Here is a 23,188-nt window from a genome sequence, read left to right on the forward strand (position 1 = left end):
GAAGCGAACACGCACATTAAAAAAACACAAATACAAACTTCGATATGAACGTAAGAGCCGCATGAAACCGGGCAAAGAGCCGCATGCGGCTCGGGAGCCGCGGGTTGGCCACCCCTGATCTAGTTACTCGATTAACAGGCTTATTGATTTAGCTCGAACATGTAACTTAAGCCTAATACAAACAAGAACAATTAAGCTAACTAGATTTTGATACATGCCCCCTCTACAGGGCCAGACGTTTAACGTGACGGCAAGATGTCTTACTGTAGAGTTGAAAAATTCCCAACGACGACATTTAGTCATTAAATGACCAAAACCAACTGACAAATCCAGTTGTGGTTGCCTCTTCTACTTCTCTTACTTACTGCTACTGGTACACAAATACTTTTGTTTACAGTAATTAGGGTAACTGCTTTAAAACAATGTTGCTGCTTCTGCTAATGCTATACTACGAGTGCTGCTAGCATACTGTCACTGCTAATTATCATAGCTGTTAGCTAAAAACCACAACTGTTGCTACTTTATCGTTAGCATAATTCAGCCGTTGGTGCCACCACCACGAATGTTGCCAGTAAAAAAATAAGCTAAATATGTCTACTCGCTAAATTACTTTACCTTTTTCTAAAGTTGCCAGAACTGTTGGCACTAAGTTGTTAGCCAACATATTTCAAATGGAACAACAATTACGAGAATATCTGCAGGCCAAAGAAACTAACCATGGAATAACAGAGTTTAGTTTTCAATGCTCTGTGTCATTCAGCTCCCTTGTTTGTAGCTTGTTGCTGTCACCCAGTGGAACTCAGAAAACATGTCACAGCCACATCAACTATCCTATGCTCTGGATGATCTCACCTCTGTAGTTTGTTCGGAACAGTTGTTCAACCTTGTGCCAGCCGATATGGCCGGTCAGTCTTATCATTAAATAACGAGGCGTTAGCTAGTTATGCTAACGTTACATACTACTGGTCTGTTCACCCTTTATAAATAGTAAATAACAAAAACAAAAATGCAGCTAGGTTAAATTACATAGCTAAGCCTTACACACGCTTATAGTGCAGCAACATATTGGTTAAAACTGAAACATTAATTAAAAATGTGTATATATATATATATATATATATATATATATATATATATATATATATATATATATATATATATACATTTTTAATTAATATATAAATATAGAACTGAATCGAATAGATCAGCCCTACAAATACCCGATCCAGCTATTTGAGTTGGTGTCAGCCCGATATGGGCTACAGATGTTTGTTTTTTTAACCTTTGTTTTTGCTTTGTTATTCATGAATATTCAATACAAGATTTGAGTGCCCAGTCACAGTTGTTTTATCAATGATTTCTTAAAACTTTATTGCACATTTAAGAAGGAAATTCACAAAAACAACACTGCATGCAAAGAACAGAAGGAACAGCTGTAATTTCATGAATTTAGACATTCATTTAGTTAAGTATCTAATTGCTTGTTAATAGCTTTTCAGTATGTTAATTTGTGTGACTTTTTCTTCATTAAGCAAACACATTTATTTATCAAGCAGATGAAAAATGTTCTTGGTTTTATCAATAAATTACATTAAAATACAACAAACACGCTGCGTTAAAAAACAAATGATTGTGGAGGGGAGGAGGATAAGAGGAGCAGGCAGCTCAACAACATTTAAATCCTTAAGTCTTTCGAGAGGATCTGAGGGGAAAATAGTATCAGTCCTTGATTTGGAGACAGAAAGGGACCAACAAATGAAATATAACAAATAACAGGAGTAAATCAAAGTTCCACTCTGGTGAACAGCCACACAAAAAACCACCCAGGGCCCAATTTAAAATTGGTAGTTTAAGTCATTTCTGGCGTTAAAAAAATCTTGAGAGGGAGAGAGATCATGCCATCCTCTCCTGTTGGGCTGCAGGTCAGGTGAACATCGTCCTCCAACATCCTCGGTCACACGGCTATCTGTCCAAATTGGAATAATATGAGTGAACTTTTCCATTGGAGGACTGATGAACTCACATGTGATCGTTGTAACATGGGTGGGTAGCGGTCGGCTCGGGCTCGTGGGTCAGCCCACCCGTTTTAAGCTGCGTTTGTGTCTGAGACAACTGGGGGCGCACTTCTTCTCCGACTTGGTGCCGGCCGACGCAGGGGCCGGAGCTGCAGACCCCTGCTTCCTGTTTAGAGAAAGAGAGAAACCAGACACAGCGGCAGATAAATGAGAGGAGGAAGTGTGATTGAGTGTTTGTTCTGGCAGTGACACAAGAGTATTTAATCATTAACCGCAGACTCCTGTGGCCTCGAAACCACTGGTGTGAACCCAGTCCAGTTTGTGGTGCCCGAGACCGGCACAAATTATTATCCTCCCTCAATGCATCAATAATGTAATAACCGTAATCAGCTTGATGGATACTTGTCAACTCAGAGCCATTACCCCAGAAGAATCAATGTGTTTTAAAACACCGACTAGAACATAAGTATACTGAACATTACAAGGTTTCAGCTTCTACATCTATACTGATCACTTTGGTGTGTGTTCATATAGTGATATAAATACAAGTTATATTAACATTGTAAATAGTTCAAAGTCTTAATAAGGCACCCTTTATAAAGAATTGAGCGGTAACAATGGATTTATTAATGCTTAAGAAGAAAAACTTTAGCGTTGCCAGGTTGTGAAAAATAATATTACTGATTACATTTATTAATTACTTATGAAGCATTTATTAATGATTACTGACATTTATAACTATTGTAATTATAACAATAAAAAGATAAACATTAGCCATAAATTATTTTTGCAACCTGGAAACCCTAAATTTGTTCTTGTTATCAGTGGTTTATAGTCTTTAAAGCATCGGTAAACGATTTATTAACTATTTATAAACAGCAGTTATAAAGGTTGCATACATAGAAAGTGGTTCCCAAATGTTCCCAAAACGGTAGGAAAATATATTATAATATGCTATACCTAATATTGCATTTCTATGTATTTTACTGTTGTAATAATAAAATATGATTATTATTTCAACATCGGCTGCAGGACGTGGCCTCTATGGGTCCCAAACTCCTTCCGCTCCCTCCCACTGTAAATGATTTAAATAATCTTAAAAAACAACAACAATATTATAAGATGATGGTGACATTAGTCATGATGAAGAGTAAACAAAGCATGGTTATGCTTTTTCTGTTATTCATAGAGCCTCCCAACCTGCAGAGACCAGACCATCATCCAGCTCCTCGTCTGCTGGACCCACGACATCCACCGGTAGTGTACTTAATGTAAACTTTCATTATGTGCCAACCAATGAAAATCTGATAATTTTCTTTAATTCAAATTAAAAAAAAAGTATTTTAATAGGTCACACACCTGAAGAGATGGAGTCGACAGTTTGGGAGTTTGGCCGGTGCCGGGAACCTGACCCTCCCGAGAGCTCAGAGGGATTGGTGTCGTGGGTCCAGTGTGACAGCTGCCACACATGGTATCACACCATGTGTGTGGGCTGGGACGAGGAGCTGGATGATGAAGAGGATTATTTTAAATGTCATTTGTGTCCTGATTTTTAATTTAACTTTTGATTTTGTTTCGTTTCGTTTGTTTTTAAATAAATACTTGCAACATCTTTTCAATCATTTGCACAAGTTATTTGTCTTTCACTTTAACAATATAGCTTCTCAATCCTGAATACTTTGTGTTTTTAGTTGTAATAGAACTCTTACTCTGGACTGTGTGTTATGATAGCAATTGTTATATACAGTACTGTGTATAACCTTTAGGCAGGTGTGGAAAACATGTTGTAAACTAAGAATGCTTTCAAAAATATAAATAATTGTTTATGGCAAACTGAGCACAGCAACAAGACACAAGGTAGTTATACTGCATCAGCAAGGTCTCTCCCAGACAGACTTCAAAGCAGACTGGGGTTTCAAGATGTGCTGTTCAAGCTCTTTTGAAGAAGCACAAAGAAACGGGCAACGTTGAGGATCGTAGACACAGTGATCAGCCAAGGAAACTTAGTGCAGCAGATGAAAAACACATCAAGCTTATGGTATTTCCCTTTGAAATCGGAAGCTGTCCAGCAGTGCCATCAGCTCAGAACTGGGAAAAACCAGTGGGACCCAGGTACACCCATCTACTGTCTGGAGAAGTCTGGCCAGAAGTGGCCTTCATGGAAGAGTTGCAGCCAAAAAGCCAAACCTCCGACATGGAAACAAGGCCAAGCGACTCAACTATGCAAGAAAACAGGAACTGGGGTGAAAAAAAATGGCAGCAGGTGCTCTGGACTGATGAGTCAGAGAATCTTTGGTTGTAGAAGAAGGCAGTTTGTTTGCCGAAGGGCTGGAGAGCAGTACAATAATGAGTGTCTGCAGGCAACAGTGAAGCATGGTGGAGGTTCCTTGCAAGTTTGGGGCTGCATTTCTGCAAATGGAGTTGGATTTTGGTCAGGATTAATGGTGTCTGAGAAATACAGGCAGATAATTATCCATCATGCAATACCATCAGGGAGGCGTATGATTGGCACCAAATGTATTCTGCAGCAGGACGACCCCAAACATACAGCCAACGTCATTAAGAACTATCTTCAGCATAAAGAAGAAAAAGAAGTCCTGGAAGTGATGGAATGGCCTCTGCAGAGCCCTGATCTCAACATCATCGAGTCTCTCTGGGATTACATGAAGAGACAGAAGGATTTGAGGAGGCCGACATCCACATGAGAGTGCAAGTGTACCTAGAATAATGTATGCTGTTTTAAAGGCAAAGGGTGGTCACACCAAATATTGATTCTCTTCTGTTCATTCACTGCATGTTGTTAATTGATGAAAATAAACTGTTAGTACTTCCATTTTTTTAAGTATTCTTAGTTTACAGCATTTTTTCACACCTGCCTAAAACCTTTGCACAGTACTGTATGTGTGCATAATTGTTAAATCCCATGCATCAGCTGGTTTGCCAGTGATTGACATGAAAAGAGTTTAACAAAACATCCAGCAGGTGGTGGTATACACTCAAACGGAAATTAAGGAGCTTTTATTGCACAATTTGGAGTTATTGGAGCGTGATATCTTATTGTGAAGGACATAACTACGTTCCCGGATGTGTTGACAGCATTAATGGTAATTTTGCTGACCCTGTAACAAGCGAATATCACCGAAAAACCAGCAGCACCCAGTGTTTACAATGAGGATAGACGTTTGGACTGATTAGGCCTACAGCGGCACGGCTAATTCACCGGCGTTAGCATCGTTTTAACGACTCTGGTAAAGGCAAAGCTAACTTTAATAATTACAACGCTATTTAGCTCAAAAGGTACGAAGTTAAACATTAGTTTAACACCATTAAATCAACTGAAAACATTACACGATCATTTTTATCGATATTTTAAGTGCATTTTTATTGGAACGATAGCTAAAAACTGTCCGGTTTAGGCTTAGCATCGTGGGTGTATGGTAGGGAATGAATCAGTCCAACACGTTTTGTGTTTTCCTCATAACTTTAGTCAAGACTCCACGGAACCGCACCAAGTCAAATCACCCTCTCTCTACTCTTCTTCTCCCGTCACTCTCTCTCCATCACATCCAACGCCCTAAACAGCGCCGACTAGTGGTCATATCTGATCATCACACAATTTCAGTTTTACCATGGCAACGATTCCATCGAGGACTCCATGGTTACAATGTTATGATGACGTCACGGATTCTATGCCTTTAATGACGTCTGACTTTGAAGTCTTTACCACAACTTTCACACCAGACACCAAGTTCGTTCAGAGACACATTTGACGATTGCATTTCACACCAGACACCAAGTTCGTTCAGAGACACATTTGACAATTGCAATGGCAGGCCTTAGCAAGAAAAAACAAAGACAGCTCAAGAAGCAGGAGAAGGAGATGGAATTCAATTCCATGGAGGTTGAGTGTGAACTGAAAGACGAGACAGATTTGAAGATTGCAATGGAAAATCTACTTAGCAAGAAACAACTAAGACAGATTAAAAAGATGGAACTGAAGGAGATGGAATTCAATTCCAAGGAGGATGAATGTCCACTGAAAAGTTCTCAAGAGAAACAACTAAGATGTGAACTGAAAGACGAGACAGATTTGACGAATGCAATGGAAAATCTACTTAGCAAGAAACAACTAAAACAGATTCAAAAGCAGAAGCTAAAGCAGAAGGAGATGGAATTCAATTCCAAGGAGGTTGAATCTCCACTGAAAAGTACACAAGAGAAACAACTAAGATGTGAACTGAATGACAGCGAGGCGAGTCTCACCCAAACTAAATCTGAGGGGAGAGTCCTCCAGGAAATTCAAGAAGACTCGCTGCAGCAATTCCCCGATGTTCTCCAAGAAAAGATCAAAGGCGATGTGCAGCAGGAGATACAACTGGAAGAGATGGAATTAAATTCCAAGGAGGTTGGACCTCCACTGAATTTTTACCTAAGTTCACTGGAGGCGCAGGCAAGATGTGAACTGAATGACAGCGAGGCGAGACTCACCCAAACAAAAACTGAGGGGAGAATCCTCCTAGACATTCATGAAGACTGTCTGCAGAATTTCCTAGATGTTCTCCAAGAAACAAAAGGAGGGGTTGTGCAGATATATGGCCTGAATGCCCAGCTGCATGAAGCTCCATCCAGGGATACAGAGTTTCTAAAATCCCAGCTGGAAGAGACCAACACAAAGCTGCAAAAAGCTCAGAGCGATCTTATACAGAAGACATCCATTATCAATGACAAGCACGTAATGTTGGAGCAGATGATGAAACAAAAAGAGGCCTTTCAAAATGAAGTAAAGGTTAAGAAGTTGGAGCTCTGTGCTGAAAGGCAGAGGATGGCAGAAGCACTGACAAATCAGCACAAAGCAGAGCAGATGCTGGAAAGGGCCCAGGCTCTCCATCAAGCCCAGATGAGCGAACAGAGGGATACAGAGTTTCTGAAATCCCAGCTGGAAGAGACCAACACAAAGCTGCAAAAAGCTCAGAGCGATCTTATGCAGAAGACATCCATTATCAATGACAATCACGTAAAGTTGGAGCAGATGATGGAACAAAAAGAGGCCCTTCAAAATGAAGTAGATGCTAAGAAGTTGGAGCTCTGTGCTGAGGGGCAGAGGATGGCAGAAGCTCTCAAAACTCAGGAGCGCAAAGCAAAGCAGACGCTGGAAAGCGCCCAGGCTCTCCATCAAGCCCAGATGAGCGAACAGAGAGCGGAGACGAACAGGATCGCAGCAGCTCTGAAAGAAACACAGGACCTGCTGGAGACTGAGCATAACGTTCAGCCTAAAACTACCACCGAGGGGGAGATGGAGATATTTAAGAACTTCTGTCAGGCTACAGTGGATGAACAGTTTGATGTCAACATTAAGCTCAAGGCTGCTCTGGACAAGACTGAGCAGGATCTGAAGATCGTTCATCTTCAGTGGCAACAGGAAAGGTTTAACAACGCAGCACGCCAGCAAAAAGACTGTGAATCCTTTCAATTGCAGGTCCATCGCCTCACTTCCTTTCAAGCACAAGAGCAGGAAGCATTAAAGCAGACGCTGGAAAGAGCCCAGACTTTTCATCAAGCCCAGATGGACGAACAGAGAGTGGAGACAAACAGAATCGCAGCAGCTCTGAAAGAAACACAGGATCTGCTGGAGACTGAGCGCCTCCACTCTCAGCAGACCACCCTGGAGGAGTCATTTAAGAACTTGTGTCAGACTAAAATTGATGAACAGTTAGATGTCAACAGTAAGCTCAAGGCTGCTCTTGCTAAGGCTGAACATGAGCTGAAGAATGGAAAGCACATACATTTGGAGCAGATGATGGAACAAAAAGAGGCCCTTCAGAATGAGCTCTCTGCTGAAAGGCAGAGGATGGCAGAAGCTCTCAGAAACCAGGAGCACAAAACAGAGGAGGCTCTAAAGAGAGCCCAGACTCTCCATCAAGCCCAGATGAACAAACAGAGAGCGGAGATGAAGACTAGAATTGATGATCAATCATATGTCAACTGTAAGCTGGAAGAAGAGAGAACGGAGACCAGAAAGATCTTGGCAGCTCTGGAAAAGACAGAAGATCTGTTAAAAACTGAGCGTCTCTGCTTTCAGGAACAGTTAAATATCACGGCACAGCTAGAAAACACCTGCAGGAACCTCGCTCATGCCCAGCTGAAGAACATAGCTACTCTTCAAACACTGGAAGAGGAAGCTACGCAGCTGTTCAAAAGAGACAAGGCGTCCCAAGCCCAGCTGGAGGAGCAGAGAGTGGAGATAAACAGGATCAAAGCAGCCTGCAAAGAGACAGAAGATCTGTTAATAACTGAGCGTCTCCTTTGGCAGCAGGAGAAGTGTTCCCTCCTTCAGGACACCGAAAAAGTTCTTCAGAGCCAGATCACCAACAATGAGAAGAGGAAGAAGAAAAAATGGTACAAACTCTTCTAATGCCCGGCTCCCTATTGTCAAACTAGCCCCTAACCCTTTACCCCTATCCCTACTTCCCTAACCCTTCTCCTCTATCCCTACTTCCCTAACCCTTCTCCCCTATCCCTACTTCTCTAACCCTTTACCCCTATCCCTACTTCCCTAACCCTTCTCCTCTATCCCTACTTCCCTAACCCTTTACCCCTATCCCTACTTCCCTAACCCTTCTCCTCTATCCCTACTTCCCTAACCCTTTCCCCCTATCCCTACCCCTAAATAATGCCCACTCAACCAACCAACACACCCATCAACTCTGTTCATTCTGTACACATGACATCTATTGCACTTCTGTCCATCCTGGGAGAGGGATCCCTCCTCTGTTGCTTTCCCACAGGTTTCTTCCTCTTTTTTGGGGGGAGTTTTTCCTGTTTCGATGCGAGGGTTCTGGGACAGAGGATGTCATATGTGTACAGATTGTAAAACAAAATTGTAATTTGTGATTTTGGGCTGTACAAAAAAAAAAAAAAAAAAAAATTAAATAAAAAAAAAAAAAAAAATTTAATTGAATGTCTGTGTTTCAATTATGTCATGCTTGTAAATCGTTGTTGAAAATTCTAAGTTGTACTACCGTCATCTTTAATATTTTAATGTGTAAAAATACATTTTGATGTATAAATTCAGGGACAATCACTGATGAGTTCTCATTTGCACCCAACAGCCTGAAAATATACAGTAAGTTGGCTCAACTGATTTGACATGTTGGTCCAAATATAGTGTCTTTAGTCTGTTGGTCATCTAAAGAGAATAATTCAATTAAAAACACCTGAACATTACTTTCTGCAACATTTTGCTGGTTTAGTACGAGTCTAAAGTGGCTTGAGAACTTAAGGCAAGAAGGTTCATTTAATGTCACAGCACCTTTCAAACACAGCTGCAATTCAAGGTTTTATGGCAAGGAAATGCATGAGAAAGGTTAATATATCCAGCATCCAGCAGCAGACGTGAGCAGAGGGCTGTAAAGACCCGCTAACGACATCATCAACTGTCTGCAGAGACCTGAAGCCCCGCCCACGCTGTTGCACAGAACGCCAACACGTTAATATTATTTATTTATTCAGATGCATCGATACCGAAACATATTTCAGATATCAGTCCAAAACTGACTCAAATAGCTGAATCAGCTATCGGTGATGACATGCAGATCCGGTATTGGATACCAATATTGAAATAAATAACAATTCAGTACATTTTTATCCATGTATTTATTTGTCTAATTTTGTTTTTCAAAGTTAGGAAAGCAATGTTTAAGTTAAGCCTGATTTTGCCTTAGACATAAAATAATGATCGTAGGAACTTCCACACAGTGAGGCATACACCTTATTAATCTAACACTGGTATCAGATCGGTACTTGGTATCGGCCGATACACAAAACCCAGGTTTCATTATCAGTATAGGGACAGAAAAAGTCAGATCCGTATCTCTATTTATTTATTTGTATATTTCATGTATTTATTACTGTGTTTATTTATACATTTATGTGTTTACATACGTACATTTAAAAACGTAGGTATCATATACTGTATATATATATATATATATACATACAATTGTGAATCAATTAGTATTGTGGTTGATCTGCTGTTCAGAGGCAGTTTATAGAATAACAGCAGCAGTGAATTAAAATCACTGGCAGTCAGAAGTGAGATTTGAACCCACGCCTCCATACAAACAAACGCATACTAACTTTACACAGGTTCAGGTGGTTATATGTGCATGACTACTAATCCTCAGATGGGGTGAGTGAAGGTAGGTGACTTTGGACCTACCTGACTTTACAAAGCTGGTCATCTCGTGGTCTTCAAGCTGTGCTCCCTTTTAAAATCAGGTCCCACCATCATTTGTCTTCAGATCGCTGGATCCACGATATAGGTAATGCCAATTTACGTCAACGTTCTGAAAGAGTTTTTACAAACAGTTTATCTTGCGTTGGTTTTGTGCAAATGTTACACACTGAATGATGATCTTGACACAAAATAGGGAGTAGATAATGGAATTATGTCATTACAGCTCTTTGGCTGCTGTCATACGATTTCATATGTGCCTCTCGTTCATATTTGTGTTAGTGAGGTATAAATCTGCCAGTCGGGAGCTACCCAGCATGCATTTCTTCATGACTGTACATTAACAGTGACCATTTGTAAACATCTACTCTATCAGAGTTGGAGTCTTCTATAAACAATGATTGTAAACTGTCAGGCAACAGTTTTTAATTAAATGAATAGTAAATATATACAGTATTTCCAAAATGAAATAAAAGTACTTGTGAGAAAAACAGAAGCCGGTGTCAACAACTAATAAACATGAACTTTAAGATACAGTACATTCAAGTGAGAGTTGTGTGTATTTACTGTGTAAAGAGAGATGTTTTGGAGTTTTGTCTGTTTTATACACTCTGGTTCTTATAAAGATGACATTTAGTTTCAGTTAATTTATACTTGGAATGAAAAAATGTAGCTTGTCTTCTGTGCAAAGAATCAAATTGTCTTTGATATACAGTATAATATCATAGTGTTGAACATTAAATAGGCCTACATATACAAGGGTGTAGATATGGATACGGTATTGTGACGTTCACGGTAGAACCACGCCACCTGGTGGGCGGTACGAGATATAGATATACAAGCAGTCAGCAAGACGGCACAGCGTGAATACGAGCCTCGGAATAAAAGCCTGTTGCAGTGAATCAAGTCGTTGTTCGTCTGGGTCATAATTACAATACAGAAACATTACAGGTATGTTAATTTTTAAATGGTTCTTATGCTTCGTTATAATAGTATATATGTTATCAATTATACTATACTCACTGTACTTTGTAGGTTAATACAAGCCTGAAAGATAAAATGCCATAAAGTGTATTTTGTATTTTAATTGTCTCCATGGAAAACAGTAGCACATGAAAAAAGACAATACTTTTAAAATACTGCTAAATGTGATTAATAGTTAATCTATTTTACCTAACGCTCTGCCCTGTGTGTTTGACAATGTCAATTGCTGACGTTAGTCTCTTTTTGGAAATAATTCTGAAGACGGCCTTATTCTCACACTACATTTCCCAGAAGCGCACGGGAGGATGAGTGACAGATAAACGGACGAATCGTTCGTTGTTGGGCGGTATCATGGCAGTTAAAACCGCTCTGCAGGCTGCGCAGTGGGCTACTGCGCTCACAGCTGTACACATTGACCCGAGAGAGTCAGATGCAAAGGTAAGATAACTCTGTTTTTACGAGCACAGCGCTGTCAACGAGAGTTTTAATGTGTTCTCTAACTCATGTATGTGTTATTGACATGGCCGACATAGCTTTTCACTTCGACCAGGACCGTTCTCGAGCCCAATTCGTGGCAACTGGTACAACCGGTTACTGTTCGGTCCCAATGCGGCGTCAATAGTTGGTGTCGACGCGTGCGTGTGGGTTATCGATCGGGCGCTGACACATAGGAAACGCTCGATCGGTTAGCTTAATGTCACCTCGGCTCTCTTGTACTCTTGGGGGCTCTGTGCATCACCATCATTTCAGCAAAGTCAGATGACGGTGTCTATTTTGGTCTAATAGTTTAGGTATTCAGCTTCAACTAATGTAAACAATGTGCAGTAACTATGGAGGAAACGCGTGCCCGTGTTTGTCAGCTCGCCGTCCTGTAAGAAAACACGTATAACCACCAGAGTACAGCTTATTGTACTCCAGAATAGATAGTTTCTGCTGTAAATGAAAACAGTAAGCACTTTGCATTGTGTATATCCCCATAAGCAGCAAATTGATGAGGCTATTGTCCTAAACTACCCCTCACATAATGGCTTTTTGTTCATGCATTATAAGACATTGTGTGAGCAGTGATGCTTGTGAAACTACTTAATTCATGACAGTTTCCTTACAAAGCAGTTAGTGCTATTATTTGGGACTTGAGAAGGGTAAAGAATTGTGTAAGCTGTCTCAAAGAGGAAGACAAGTGCAGCAGTGAAGGTGACCCAGTTTTTGCAAGGAGTGCATTTTGGAAGCTTTCCTTCCTCTCATTGCTGCATTGCCACAGACGCTTCATCAGAATAAAATGAGAACGTTGAGCTGCAGCGTAATGATACCTGTTGGGGGGGGGGTAAATATGGTTCTGGTGTGGATGATTGGCCTGGGCTCCCTCTGAAAACTGTAGGCTTGCTGCAGTGCCGTTATTTGAGGGCTTCTGGCCTTAAATGTTATTTACTCAAGGTGTCCAAGGTGCTCTTACCTGGTGAGATGAATGTAATGGAACCACGCTGACACGGTGTCTGTGCGCTCTCTGATCATAGCCTGTGTTTCATGGTGTCATTGGTTCTGTTCCCATCGGTGCCTGTGTGTGGCGACGGAGCACATCTACCTACCATTTACCAGATTAAGGCTTCTGTGCTCTCGCTGCTGGACGCTATGCTGCTGGACGCCAAACAGCGAGTGCACACAGACACAGTACAGAAACATGTAGCTTTGTTGGAGAGACTAACGCTCAGGATCACTGTGGGATACCTTGTTTTTATAGACTGTCAGGAAATGGAGAGCTCCAAAGCTATTTTAGAACTATAGTTCCTGGAGACAGTCAGAGGTAATAACTAGAACTGGATTGTCGCACAATGGTGGTCACAAGAGAACATTACTGGATTTGTGTGTCCCACACTGAATATTTGGAATTTTACTAGTATGTCTGCACGATTTTATACCTACAATGTATTCTCCCATCCTACCTGATATTAGGGTTGCTTAGTGTATGACATGATGATATCTAATGGTGGCTTATTTCTTCTTCTTGACATGTTTTACACTATGGGGCATACATACTTCATCTGAATGTTGATCCCTGTCTGCCTCCGTCTATCTCGCAGGTTTGGACAAATCAGCCCTCATTCAGAAATGGAGACTCTGTTGAAGATCGGCAGGTAGACATCGGGCTGTCCTTCGTCTCCACTACTTTCAATGACACTTGACAGCAAGTGAAAGTTAAAGCCTCCCGCAAAATCTACGCATCCCTACGCGCCTCGCTGCCTTAAGTCTTCAGGATGTATCAGATCGTCCCCGTGGCTCCCGGGGAGCAGCAGCATACGGCCGGGGGAGCTGGAGGCTCTCCTCTGAAGAAGAAACTTTCTCAGGAAGGCCGTCCCCTGGTGCTGGCAGGCATGTTGGGCTGTGTGTTGGTGCTGGCTGCTGTGGTTGCCTGGTGCTACTACTCGGCGTCCCTCCGCAAAGCCCAGCTGCTGAAGGCTGAGCTGCTGGACCTCAACAAAGATGGCTTTATTATTCATAACCAGGCGGGAGCTCTCATCTTCAGGATGACCTTCAGGTGGGTTCACTGTCAATTTTCTGGTCATAAAGGTGACATATATTCAAATTGCTCAGTCCAAGACTCAAAGATATTCAATTCAGAATAAAATAAAAATAGAAATAGATTAAAGCAGAAAATATAGATTTTTTTTTGAAGAAGAAGAAGAAGAAAAAGAAGAAGCAAAGAATATTTGTTATTTTCTGCTTGGAAAGTGACTCAAATACTTAATCTATTATCAAAACATTTGCTTAATAATTTTCCGCCGACCAAATAATCTTTTCCTCTTTACTATGAAGTACTTGAGATGTGATATGTATTTGAGAAGGATTATCCTGCTGACACCATATGGACATTTCAGAGCCACGGAAATACAGAGTCACCAGAAAAATAATTGGAGCATATTTACATTGTACTACATTGCATGCTGAGCCGTACAAAAACACTGCCTGTGTGTGGATGGATAATGGAAAGCCAGAGACAGACACATGATTACACCCTGAGGGAAGACTGATTTAATCATGTCCATTATCAGCAGAGCTCTCATCGACAGAACACTCTCTGCTCCTGCGGAGTATCAGTATACAGTATACAGTATCTTCTATGTTATGATTGCATTTTCTTCTCTGTTGTGGTAATCTTACAGCCTAATAGTCATTATACGCTAGTAGTACTTAGTTGTTGCTGTGCTTGACCAGTTCATTTATGTTTCCTTCCCCTCTGTCTGTGCTCCCTCCCAGGTCTGGCACTCTGGATCTGGATTCCTGCTCAAAGGAGGGCAGCATTCTGAGCTGCACTCGGTCAGATTCTGGCAAACTCAACTTCTTCATCCAGACGGTTCGACCAAAGGACACGGTGTTGTGCTACCGCGTTCGCTGGGAGGAGCTGCAAAGTAAGCGCTCGGTGGAGCACGCCATGGCCTATAACGAATCTCATTGGTACGGAGGGGCGGAGACGGCAACCCAGTACTGGCCTATCAGGATGCAGGGCGAGGAGGAACCGCAGCCCTTCATCACCGGTGATGTCTACTCGAATCGGAAAGCTTTCGGGGGGATCCTGGAGCGCTATTGGCTGTCCTCGAACGCCAGTGCCATCAAGATTAATGACTCTGTACCGTTTCATTTGGGCTGGTCGGAGAAGGACAGGACACTCAGGTTCCAGGCCCGGTTCCAGGACTCCCCCTTTAGACCACCAGAGGGTCAGCAGGCCTTACCTGAACTCAGCTATAGAGTGTGTGTGGGGTCGGATGTTACCTCTATTCACAAATACATGGTGAGTGTAGACGTACTGTGGAGTTGATGGAAAGAGCACAAATGCTACAATAACATGTATTAACCATTTAAGTGCAGTGTAGTTAGGTTTCAAAGTTGAAGTGTGAATTGTTTAATCTTGGATATACACACAAGAACTCTTGAAAATGTGTGCGTTGGTTCTCTGCCAGGCAAATTGTTGTGCACTTAAAAGATTGAGGCCAAAAGAAAGCAATTTGAAGCAAAAGTTTGATATTTTGGGAAATATACTTAGTTGTTTTATTACCAAGACTTATATGAGAAGATCCAGATCACTCTCATATCTGTGGGTTATATGGCTGGTTAGCTTAGCTTAGCACGACGACTGAAAGCAAAGGGAAACAACTAGCCTGGCTGTGTTGTTGTATCGAAGCTAAGCTAACTGTCTGGCCGTAGCTTAACATTTAATGGACACATATGAGAGTCGTTTCTGCCTTATCATCTAACTCTTGGCTAGAAAGAGAATAAAGGGACCACACGTTTTCATTGTGCATTCTTGGTTGGAACAAAAACAAGAACTGTTGATGTGAGTACCTGTAGTAAGTCTCTGTTCTAAATGCATGTGTTGTTCTCAGGTGCGTCGGTATTTCCCAAAGCCTATCAAGGTGCCGTCTCCTGAGGTCTTCAAACAGCCATTGTGGTCCACGTGGGCGCTCCACAAGACTGCTGTGACTCAGGAGAAACTGCTGCGCTACGCCTCTGACATCACCAAGTACGGCTTCACATGCTCCCACCTGGAGCTGGACGACCGCTACACCGCAGACTACGGAGAGTTTGACTTTGACCCGCAGAAGTTCCCCAATGCTAGCGGTATGTTTGACAAGCTCAGAGAGGACGGGTTTCAAGTGTCACTCTGGACCCATCCTTTCATCAACTATGACTCCATCAATTTTGGCGTCGCTGTGGAGAAAGGACTGTTCGTCCGGGAGCCGAGCGGCGAGCTGCCTGCTCTGGTGCGCTGGTGGAACGGCATTGGGGGGATCCTGGACTTCACCAACCCGGAAGCCCGTGAGTGGTATTCCTCACATCTGCACTTGATGAAAACCCGCTATGACGTGACGTCCTTCAAGTTCGATGCGGGAGAGACGAGCTACCTCCCACGCCAGTTTAGCACCCTGGTCCCGCTGTCGGACCCCTCCACCTTCACCCGCCGCTACACGGAGATGGCCATCCCATTCAGTGAGCGTGCGGAGCTGAGGGTGGGTTACCAGAGTCAGGACATCTCCTGCTTCTTCAGGATCATTGACAGAGACTCTGTGTGGGGCTATGAGCTCGGCCTCAAGTCCATCATCCCGACTGTCCTCACCATTAGCATCCTGGGCTACCAGTTTGTCTTACCTGATATGATAGGAGGGAATGCATATCCCAACCGCACCGCAGGTATGGTACTCCATAACATATGGCTACAGAGAGTTTTAGAGTTAGCGCTCTCAAAGACACATGTTGATGTGGTTTTAGTCCACAGTCTGACATCTGCGTTGTGTGTTTAGTTGGTTTAGATGGCAAAAATGATCTGCCGGACAGAGAGCTGTACATCCGATGGTTGGAGCTGTCTGCTTTCATGCCTGCCATGCAGTTCTCCATACCACCGTGGGCCTATGACAATGAGGTAAGCAAAGTGATATATTTCATCCTAACTGAATGCCAGAAGCAGTGCTTTAACACGGCTTCTGGCGGTCAGCCATAATTCATAGAACCATGGTTACATCCGTAACTCTGGTTTTATAAGTAGCAAGAAATAAATGTGTTTTTTCCCTGTTCTGTTATTTCTTGTCCATGAATGAGATAATTAGTGGGGACAAATGAATATGAATGTATATAAATGGAGACAACTAATAATGATTTATATTACTTGTACTTCATAAGCCAACCATCATGCTACACTGTCTGCTAGACCAGAGGTCCCCAACCCTTTTTTGCGCCACGGACCGGTTTCATGTAAGACAATATTTTCACGGACCGGCATTCAAGGTGTGGCGGATAAACACGACGAAATAAAATGATACGATCGGCATGAAAACAAATATAAAATGCATAAAAAATACAACTCACAGTAACGCTGAATCAGTGGAGCCCTGAGCTTGTTTCTCTGCAACGAGACGGTCCCATCTGAGCGTAATGGGAGACAATGACACCCGAAGTGTGTTCCTCATGTCCAGTCTACTCCGTTTTGTTTTGATTGCTGTCACTGCAGAAAATCCCACTTCACAAAGATCGGATGTGTGAAATGGAAGCAGGGTTTTCAGTGCTTTTGTGGCGATCTCAGGATATTCAGCCTTGATTTTAATCCAAAACACCGGCAGAGTTGTTGTCTCAAACATACTTTTAAGGCCACCGTCATTTACAATCTCCAGCAGCTGATTATCCTCTGTTGCCACATATTCTGTAGAGCGGGTTTGAAGCGTGAGAATTACTCCTGATATTTAATTAGACTCCTGATATTTTCTGTTAAATTGAGCTTTATTTTTCTTTGAAGTTGCCTGCTCTTCTTCTGTCTCCTTAGTGGCCTTTTCCTCGTTGCAAAGAAGCTCTCCAAACGTTTTTTACTAATTTTCGCTAGCTTGTGGGTTTAATTTTTGAGGTAACGCATCACGTGACCGAGACAAGCGTCTTGACATGTGTCAAGAGGCTCAGGCGGATGAAATTGGGAGAGAATCTGGGCATTTTTCAAAATAAAACATCTTTCAGACTCTGATAATTAATACAACGGAAATAATATAATATTTATTCTTTCTGTGCGGCCCGGTACCAAATGACCAGTACCGGTCCGCGGCCCGGTGGTTGGGGACCGCTGTGCTAGACGAGATGCTCCACTGTGACGCTAACACTTTACCTTTTGCGTGTTCACCTCCAGGTGGTGCAGATAGCTCAGAAGTTCACAGAGCTCCACGAGACTCTGGTGGCCCCGAGGGTTCTCGAACTGGCAGGCGAGGTTCTTGATACTGGGGACCCGATCATCAGGCCCCTCTGGTGGATCGCCAACAACGACGAGGCAGCGTACAAGATCGACTCCCAGTTCCTGATCGGTGATGACCTGATGGTGGCGCCGGTGTTGGAGCCAGGGAAGCAGGAGAGGGACATCTACCTGCCTGCAGGACGATGGAGAAGCTACAAGGGGGAACATTTTGATAAGGGCCCCATGTACCTCACCGACTACCCCGTGGACCTGGACGAGATAGCTTTCTTCACATGGGTTCACTGAAGGCGTTCACGGCAGATGACCTTAACTCGCACACACATATTGTATGCACATGTATATTCTAGTGAGCACAAGCCAAGAAATAGCAGGAGATGTTTGTTTGTTTTTCAAAGGGAAATGACCACTAAGGGGATCTGCTGCCACAGCAGTGATTTATTAAATTTTTTGGTAAAGATGAACCTCACGTCTCCTCTGACCTGCTCTTTCTTTGGACAAAGAATTAGAATGAAAACTTGTGTTCACTTTTGATTCTCTCGCTCCATCCTTAAGCCGATCCTCATCCTCATGTGCCTTCCACAGCCAATAGTTAAACCGATCTCCGATTGTATCGTCACCGCAGTCTTCCACCCAATGGACATCTAGAGTCCTCCGAGGCCCACAGCTCGAGTGTTTTTGGTTTTAAGGCCAATAAAGAGGTAGATGCAATACCTGTGCGATAAGGCGTTTGATGGTTGTCTTTATTGTGGGCTGACGGGGTTAGGCACTGAACCGGCAATAAATACGCACAGATGCACTCAGAGGGCATGCCTAACCTTATGTCACCATGGCAACTGCTGTATTGTGGAGAACACTACTAACTACCTATGGTTAAAGTTAACATGCATTAATCAGCATTGCACTGACAGCTGCATGTGTCTCATTTGTCACTTTGTCTTCATGAGCTTTTAATTTGAAGGATAGTATTTGAGTGTATTCATAGTAAATTGACGTGACTCTGGGTGTAAATTTGGGGTACTTGTCATGATCAACAGAGTGTGAATATTTGTACGTCTACATTCCTGTGACCTGTTCCTGGTCGTGCCATTCTGCCATTTCAGTGCCAAAATCTACTTCTCCATTAATTTCCATCTTCCATCCGCTCAGGGGAAATAAAAAAGAAGAAGTTAGAATTAATTTTGTTGATGCACGGCAAGAAATAGATGTATTGCACCGATGCTACTGGTTTGTCTTGTTAAACAGGTATTGTTCTCAAAGATGCCATTTTATAACGTCCCGTCCATGTCTGCCTTGTGACTTAATTTGCCTTATCAGCTGAACTACGCTATGCCCTCCTTAGTGCAGAGAACCAGTGCAGCGGTGAAACACAGTGATATATGCTTGATGCTTTGCACCTTTATGTTTTTGAGCATTGACATTGCAAAGTAATCTGCCATCTGAATACGTATGTGTATGTTTGTCTGCACACAGTGATTTCTGGCATGAAAGTAAAACGCATCACTGTTAAGTTGTCTAAATGCCTTGCTTGAAATTAATAATAGTATATAAGCTAGCGTGAGCTCTGTTATTTTGAAATGTTAAAGTCACTATATGTAGAACTGTTATGGGATTAGAGTCATCTTTCAAATTATTCTGATGTTTTTTGTTGGTTGAAACATGAAATGATTGTGAATTGGAAGTCTTCGTGTCATTTTCTTACATTCGTGATACTACCACCAGATGGCCCCAGCGTCATAAATGTTCAAATCTTAAACAGGCTTTGACTTGTGTACTAGACTGCAACAGTTCCTCAATGATAAATGCATCATTTGGAATATTAATTATATGCATTTAATTATTGTGAAAGAGAAGTGTCAGATATATTTAGAAGGGATTCATTCCAAACACTGAAAAAAGGAATTGGCCAATATTTCACTGTGGTAGATATTTGGTGAAATCCATCAGGGTATAATGCTAAAGGAAGTGTTACTTGATTGAATGATTGCTGTTGTTAGTGGCCTTCTTATTTAATACTTTTTATACTAATTTAAAATGGATGTCAAAAGCTTGATATTGATATTTGTAATTACCCTAAATTCCCAATTAGTTGAAAACATGAACATCCCAAAACTGAAGTCAGACGTTTTTCTCATGACAACAGTATTATCCATTCTACACATATTTGTCTTTGTTTAATCCTGAGAACAAACTAAACTATATGATTCGACCAACTATGTGCTCTCCACTTGTAAAACATTGGACTTTTGCATAATCTGTAGATCGTCTTCAGTTTATTCACCTACAAAGACTGTTTTATTATCAGTGTGCCATATGTATGCCACATTTCCTGATTTCCTCTTCCTCTTTTTCCCCCCAAAAAGAAAGTGTAGCCTCATTCTGTCTTAGATGAAAGAATATTTATGAAGGATTAGGTACATAAAGAAACTATTTATACACTAGCTACTATACATGGCGATAAAAAGTAACCACTGGACTCAAAGCAGGAAATGCAAAATCTCAGGGTGTGCTGATCTGCGTCACTAATCCTCAGGATCAACATCTAACCATGTAGTGGATTCATTTGCTCACGATGGTTCATATTTTATTTTTCCTGTTTTGTCACTAATCATTCATATTATGATTCATAACAAAGTTATTTTTGCTGTACATGTTGATGTGAAATGCAGAAGAATTAAACGATTCAATGGTCGAACACATTGTGTTTTTATTGAACAAATATCGACCTGCAGTCAGCTTTTACACATTGAGACTTTGTTTATTCTTCTTGAGTTGTACAAATTGGGAAAGAAGAGAATTATTGTGAAGCTGTAGCTGCTCCAGTGCCTCAGAGAAAGAGTGTGATGATGGCTGAGGATGCCAGCAGGAGGAGGACACTGGTACCAGTGGGTGTGGCGCTGTTACACAAGTCCGTGGTACAGCACTTTATGGGGCCAATACATGCAGCATTGCTTATGCAGTTCTTAGCGTGGACACCTGACGGAAAGAAACTCAGTTTCAACAACAATAAAAGCCACCGGGCGTTCAGCACTGCAACATATTGGCTCAGATAATCTATTGGAAATGTTCAATATTTGGAAAAAACACTCACCGTTCAGTTCGATGGCGATACAACGGTCAAGGCCGGTGGGACAAGTTGTCTTGCCACTGCAGCCTTTGCCTTGACATGAGTAGCATGTCAATCCACATGCTGTACAGAAATACACAATACAACACACACATGTTTTAAACATAATCCAAATGTAATGCTCATCATTTTGTGCGTTTTCTTTTAATGAAATCTTACAGGAAACAATTCCAGCAGCAGAACGAGCAGAGAAACTTCAGAGGAAACGCAAACTATGAAATATGATATCCTAAATCCCTCAAAAAACTAAAACACCACATCCAACAAAAACAAGACAATGATATTACAAGTCAAGGCACATGAATCATAAACTGTTCTTACCTGCAGACACAGTCACAAACAGGATCAGAGCTCCGTAAAAATGCATCATGAACAGACAGAAGAAACAGATGTTTAATAGACTGCGTACTGGAGACAAGGTGTCCACTCTGCCAAAGCTCCCCCTTTTATAGTCCAACCCACCAGTCTTGTCTCAAAACCTAGTTGCACTTCTAAAGAAAGCCTCCTCCCATCAGCCTGAGCAAATTATCCCAGAGATACATCAATAAAAAATTAGAACAATAACTGAAAGTGACATGAAAATCATCTTTAGATAACTTCTCTTTCGGGTTATACAAATCAGGCTGCAACTGCTGCAGTAGTTCACTGCAAAGTATTACATTGATTGTTGCAACAACAACAACAACAACAACAACAACTGACATTTCACATTTATTTTGCAGCCAGTGTTCAAACTATGTTCAAGTGAAGTTATTGTCTCACTTTACTGCCTCTGGTTTCATTACGACTGTCAGAAAGTAGTGACGGTCCTAGATTCAAGATTTGACTTAAGTTTAAGTAAACAAAAACGTTTATAAGTAAAAATACTAATTGGCCAAAATTATCCTTCAGAGCAATCGATAGCAAATTCTCTCTGTTGCCATCAGGGCCTGTTATTTCTGTTTGTTAAATAGTATATATATATATATTTTTTTTTTTATGGAGCTCTGATCCTGTTTGTGACTGTCTGCAGTTAAGAACAGTCTATCACGTGTCTTGACTTGTAATAGAAATACATACGATGTAATTTACTTTTTGGAATGGCTGTTGTGTTGCTTGTTACATTCGGCACCTGGACGCCCATCCTGTGGTAAATCTAACTTCAGAGCAGGGAGGGAGGCTACCAGAAAGTCCGAGCCCAGGCTGGATGAAGAGGTGCATGATGGGATCACTCTACAGACACTGCATTCTATTTAGTGGTAAGAAAATATATGTTGTAGTTCATTTTTATTTCGATTTTAGGGTACATCTAGGAGGTACTTACAAAAATGTCATACTAAAATGGTCTCAGTAGCAGCTATGATTCATATGCACTTTTCAATTAGTAATGAAGAATTTGTGTATATTTTAGAGTAAACATTAATATAGTTATGAAATAAACACATTTCAAAGAAATCCATTTCTGATTTGGATGCAGGTCTCCACATGTTTCAAACATTTGCATCCCCTCCCTACCTACAGCACGATCTTGGAAAAGAACACAAGATTGAGTTAATTTGCAGGTGCACGTGTCATGTATAAATACTACCCGATGTCATGTATAGATACCCGTATGTGGAGAGCAGATATGTTACAGTGATATTTTCTAGTAAGTTAAATAAAATCACTTGTCATTAAGGCATTGTAAAAATGAAAAGGTTTCTGTTTGAAATTGTTCTAGGTTTGGAGAGGAAGTGTAAGCTGCCCACTCATACCTCTCTCATGTCGCAGTGACCACAAAGCATGCTCCAAAGCCAGAGAGTAGCAGATTTCACTTCATCATTTTTTTGACTCATTGTCTGTTCAAGTAAAATCATAAGAAGTAAAGCAATGGGTGACAGGGTTCAGTTAGCTGTCATCCAACACAATACAAAAAACAACATTGATGATTAAAACTGTACATGTAGTGTATGTTTATTTGGTTTGAATGAATTAATGTATAAAGATCCCTCACTATAGCTTGTGAAAAATATTCATGATCATTTATTTGAAATATTTATTGACATTTGTATTAATGTTTTAGAAATTTCCCCGTACAGGATATAATTTCTTGAAATATATAGTTACAACACTTTCCAGAACATAACATAGCAAGA

General features: G+C 41.4%; 2 protein-coding genes across 2 annotated transcripts; one reads left to right on the forward strand and one right to left on the reverse strand.

Moving 5' to 3' along the window:
* The first annotated feature begins 11,648 nt into the window (after positions 1-11,648).
* On the forward strand, positions 11,649-19,628 carry LOC306697314 (myogenesis-regulating glycosidase-like). Its single transcript, XM_079161143.1, has 6 exons — positions 11,649-11,670; positions 13,311-13,765; positions 14,485-15,016; positions 15,609-16,413; positions 16,524-16,642; positions 17,888-19,628. Exons 2-6 carry the CDS (start codon positions 13,485-13,487, stop codon positions 18,233-18,235), a joined length of 2,085 nt encoding a protein of 694 aa, XP_079017269.1. The 5' UTR covers positions 11,649-11,670; positions 13,311-13,484; the 3' UTR covers positions 18,236-19,628.
* A 1,011-nt stretch (positions 19,629-20,639) lies between these two features.
* LOC306697316 (uncharacterized protein) lies at positions 20,640-21,518 on the reverse strand. The gene is made up of 3 exons (XM_079161145.1): positions 21,396-21,518; positions 21,039-21,137; positions 20,640-20,923 (listed from the first exon to the last, which is right to left on the reverse strand). Exons 1-3 carry the CDS (start codon positions 21,442-21,444, stop codon positions 20,775-20,777), a joined length of 297 nt encoding a protein of 98 aa, XP_079017271.1. The 5' UTR covers positions 21,445-21,518; the 3' UTR covers positions 20,640-20,774.
* Positions 21,519-23,188: the final 1,670 nt, after the last annotated feature.

The sequence above is a fragment of the Pholis gunnellus genome (genome assembly GCF_910591455.1).
Source record: "Pholis gunnellus genome assembly, chromosome: 6".
In the NCBI taxonomy this organism is placed as follows: Eukaryota; Metazoa; Chordata; class Actinopteri; order Perciformes; family Pholidae; genus Pholis; species Pholis gunnellus.